This window comes from Eublepharis macularius, chromosome 11, assembly GCF_028583425.1.
Source record: "Eublepharis macularius isolate TG4126 chromosome 11, MPM_Emac_v1.0, whole genome shotgun sequence".
In the NCBI taxonomy this organism is placed as follows: Eukaryota; Metazoa; Chordata; class Lepidosauria; order Squamata; family Eublepharidae; genus Eublepharis; species Eublepharis macularius.
Genome location: NC_072800.1, coordinates 28,572,715 through 28,577,063, shown reverse-complemented (window position 1 = coordinate 28,577,063; position 4,349 = coordinate 28,572,715). Strand labels below are relative to the sequence as shown.

The window sequence follows — 4,349 nt, the reverse complement described above, 5'->3', positions numbered from 1 at the left end:
CAGATGCAATCTACCAGCCATCTATCACTGCCTGCCAGATGCTTGACAGTCCCCCTGTTTTTGCAATCCAAGGCAGGCAGCAAAAACAGGAGATTTATTGAGTCCCTGGTGGGCTGCCATACAGGCTGCATTCCAAGCTGAAATCTGGATATCCACATACAACTTCACCGAAGACAATTCTCCTGGGTGGAAAAGCGGCATTATATATTCCTTTTCTGAAACCACATAATGAGTGGTATAGCAGTAAGGCATAGTATATGTTCTTAGATAACCCCAGAGAAATAGCTAAATCTGGTTTGCTTGTGTTCATGAGAGCATTGTTGGGGTAGAATAATTTTTTGATCCTTTTGACGTGAAATACTGTCTACAGAGATCTGGATGGTAATCATATCTATACTTATTTAGACATTGGCTCTACGGACATCCATGGCATGAATGTGTTTTAGCAGTGCAGATAGGTTGAAAGTGACACAAAATTGAAGGGATTCTTTTTTAAAAAACTCATGTCTGGCACAATGCAATGATTAGGAAAATATTTTCTTTACGCACTCTCCTCACGCTGCTTTTGATGAACCCCCTTCTGTCCTGCAAACTGTTCAAAACTAAAATTAGCAAGGAAGAGATGTTTACCTAGCCTCCACTGGATATTTGTAGAAAGTAATCTGGATTTTTTTTTTTAAGATTTCATTTGTGCAGTTTTTAAAATATTCTTGACCATAGGTCAATAATATCAAAATTGATGATCCCAAATGGGCAATCTACTGTAATCCTAATCCTTAATCTGCAAATTTATTGCAATTCAGCAGGCTCAGCATTAATAGAGGTCGCACAGGAGCATTCCTTGATGGAGTGCACCCATGTGAACATTTTTAGTGCCTCATCGTCAATCCAGTTTTCTCTACAATTCTAATGTACCAATTTAAATTAAAATTGAGAGTTAACTCTGGTTTTATTTACCTCTGGAGTCAATATTTGTTAATCCAGTCCTAAACACATTTACTTGAGACATTTAGCTGCTCAGTATCACCTTAAAATTTGAACAGAGTATGACTAAAATATTACATGTAAAACCAGGTGGTAAATGTCCTATAAAGATATTGTTCTGTATTGCTATGTCACATTATTTCATAGTTGACATGATGATTGAAAACATCTATGTTTAATTGCATTTAAAATAAGTAGTGAAAAAACACAGTTGTACATTCTAACAAACTTTACACATGAAGGCAGATAATACAAAAGAAGTGCAGATACCGTATAATTTTTATATTAAACTGAAGGATGCAAAATCTGTGATGTAACCCTCCAAAATATTAGGTGGCCCCTGCCAGCAAATGTTTCAAATTTTAATCTGAATAATTGCCAAATGCTTACCACTCCTTTGATTTAGATGCACTTTCTTTTGATTTTTTTTTTTTGCATAGCTTAAATATTGCTACACCATCTCCATGGCATCCCGTGATGCTTGCGATGGTTTTTCTTTAAAAAAAAATTATGGATAGTTTATAAATTCACCTCTTCCCCATTACATGTTATTTCTAATTATTGTAAATACACCCTTTTACTTATCCGATTTGAATAGCATGCATTGGTATAGTTAACGTACAATCAAAATACTGTTGCAGACTTCATACAGTGTGCATTTTCTCAGCTCAACAATTTTATTTAGACCAACTGCTCAACAAAATAGAACCAACAGGGGAGGAAGGGGGAAGGGGGGAAATACCCTTTAAAATCCAGTTAAAACAAAACCTCACAGTGCTTACCAAAATCCAGTTGAAATTAAATAGTAATAAGTAAAATTATTTATTATTGTTGATAATAATAGTTATTACATAGAAAATAAAATGCCCCACAATAGCTGACACACTTTAGAAACTAGCAAACACCCCCCCCCCCGCTTTAAATAGAGTTACTCCGATTAGACGGGGCACAAGCATCTGCTTTATCTTAATTAGAGGGAGAGGTGAATGACCACTGTTTATTTTCACTTTCCTCATTAATTATGAAAAACTGCATTTAATTCATCTTGCATGGTGAGTGACTGGCTGCGCAGATGTAGGTCGTAAGGGAAGTGGCTCTCGGTAGGCAACCTGAATACGGAACTCTGCCCAAGGGGACCCCTGGGTGGCACTGCACAATAATGCATGCCATAATTGTAGTTTTTACCATAGTCCAAAGCTTCTTCTTGCTTGAGGGAAAATATCCCATTATAGTTAATTGGAGGAGGACTTAAGGGACCTTCAAACTGTGGGCTGGCACACTCGGGAGAAGGACTTTCATAGAAGGACTCATAAGCGCTGCAGTAATTGTAGGGTTTCATGGACTTGGAATTGTCAAGCGTTCCATGACCTGGAGGGGTGCTCAGCTCTGGGCTGTGATAGGGAGGGTAGAAGGTGGTATAAGGAGATCTGGCATGGTGGGCAGTTTCCCCAGTCTGACCCATCAAGAAACTTCGGGCGTTCAGCTGTAGGCATCCCGCTACCAAGTTTGTCGTTGGTTGGGAGAGACCTTTGCACAAGTTTTGGACAAATGTCAGCAGATCAGGCCTCTTGCCAATTCGTAGGATTTCAGAAAGAGCCCATATATAATTTTTTGCAAGTCTCAAAGTTTCTATTTTAGACAGTTTTTGTGTTTTGGAATAACAAGGTACTACTTTCCTTAAACTGTCCAGAGCGTCATTGAGGCCGTGCATTCTGTTCCGTTCTCTTGCATTGGCTTCCTGTCTCCTGAATTTGACCCTGTCCATTCTTATCTTGGTCATCTTTTTTTTCCGGAGGCCCCTCCTCCTGGGTAAACCATTTTCATCCTCTTCCTCTCGGTCATCTTCTACCTCCTCTTTTTCTGTATCTTCCACAGTCAGTCTTTTAATACTTTTTCCTTGGTGTGTAATCTGCTTACCAAAGCTTTCTGGCTTCTTGATTTGCTTTGGATCCTCGCTTTCTCTGGAAAACTTTCGGCACATCTGGGACTCTGACATTACAACAGACTCATCAAATGGTAGTGTTAACATGGTGTTAATCTTATGTTACCTGAAAGAATGTCAGCACAAGGTTTTAAAGATGTCCGTTAATAAAGTTTATATATATATATATATATATATATATTACAGATTTTCAGTTTTCATATAATTGCTGTATAGCATTTAATACAGATTTTCAGCAAACTTTCACATAATTTGCTAATAATACTGTATAACATATCTATATATTGCAATTTAATAGCCACACATAAGTGCCTATTTGTTTGTGATACACACACACACTATAAAACACAGCAAATTTTTAAAATAAAATAATAGCAATTGTTATAGTATTAATTTGGTCCAAAGCTATATATTGCATTTTCATTGTTCCTAACATAAGGGAAATATTAACACTTTAAGAATTAAGTTATCTAAAAGGAACTTGTCTGTAGATTTTTACATATTTTTAAATACATATACATGATCACAGCATCTAATATTATGAAATGCGTGAAAAAACAAGAGATTTTTAAAATATACAAATGCCTTGTGCCATCAAACTATATGAAAGAATAGTTTAAAAGAAATAAAAGGACTATAGCTTCGTTAGCAGACAGAAAAGGTAATATTTTAACGTTTATATTGCAATTTGTTTGTATATATTCTATAATCAAGTCTGAATTGACTTGAAAAAAAATAAATGGAAAAGAAGGCAAATGAATCATTCAGTGAGTTAATTAAAGTGAAGAGAGGGTTTGTTCCCCCCTAATGATCGGTATGAAAATGTGTGATACACCGATTATTTTTCCTATTAAAAACGGGATAGGGGAAACGTATTCAGGGAAGGCATTAGGCAATACATTTCTCTCCCTTGCTCACTGTGATTTTGGGGGCAGGAGGGGGGGAGGTGGAATGCCAGCTTTAAAATGTTCTTGGAATTAACTGGTGTTTATTTTATTTTTAAAAATCAGAAGGAAACCATAACCTCCTCACACTCTTACAGCATCTGTGTTCCTGAAGGAACCGGCGTTTCCCTCCAGCTAATATCTGACAGGAATAGTCTCTGGATTCTGACTGCAGTTGTGCACGTGTGTTCGGAATCCAGAATGAAAAGGGAAGGGGGGGGGGAATTTGCTTCTTGTATTGTTAGTGCCCTGTTCTCAGTTTTTGAGCCGCATATTCAAGGATTCTTAAACTGCAAACAGGGACACAGAGGCAAATTCACAAACAAGGAAGCAAGTGATTTTTAAGCAAATGTATATTAAAAAGCAAACAATCCCTAAGCTGAACTCACTCCCTCAAGAAAAGCTTAACTCTCTGAGTATTGTCCACTGTAAAGTATTACATAATCAGTGAAAGTATGCAACTACATTTAAGAAGAAAT

At 36.9% G+C, this 4,349-nt stretch overlaps 1 protein-coding gene across 1 annotated transcript; it reads right to left on the bottom strand.

Moving 5' to 3' along the window:
- Positions 1-1,999: 1,999 nt before the first annotated feature.
- On the bottom strand, positions 2,000-3,013 carry NEUROD6 (neuronal differentiation 6). Its single transcript, XM_054991888.1, has one exon. The coding sequence runs from the start codon at positions 3,011-3,013 to the stop codon at positions 2,000-2,002; it is 1,014 nt and encodes a 337-aa protein (XP_054847863.1).
- Between the last annotated feature and the right edge of the window lie 1,336 nt (positions 3,014-4,349).

Excerpts from the sequence above, each read along its gene's own strand:
- NEUROD6 (XM_054991888.1), bottom strand. The coding sequence starts at position 3,013 with ATGTTAACACTACCATTTGATGAGTCTGTTGTAATGTCAGAGTCCCAG.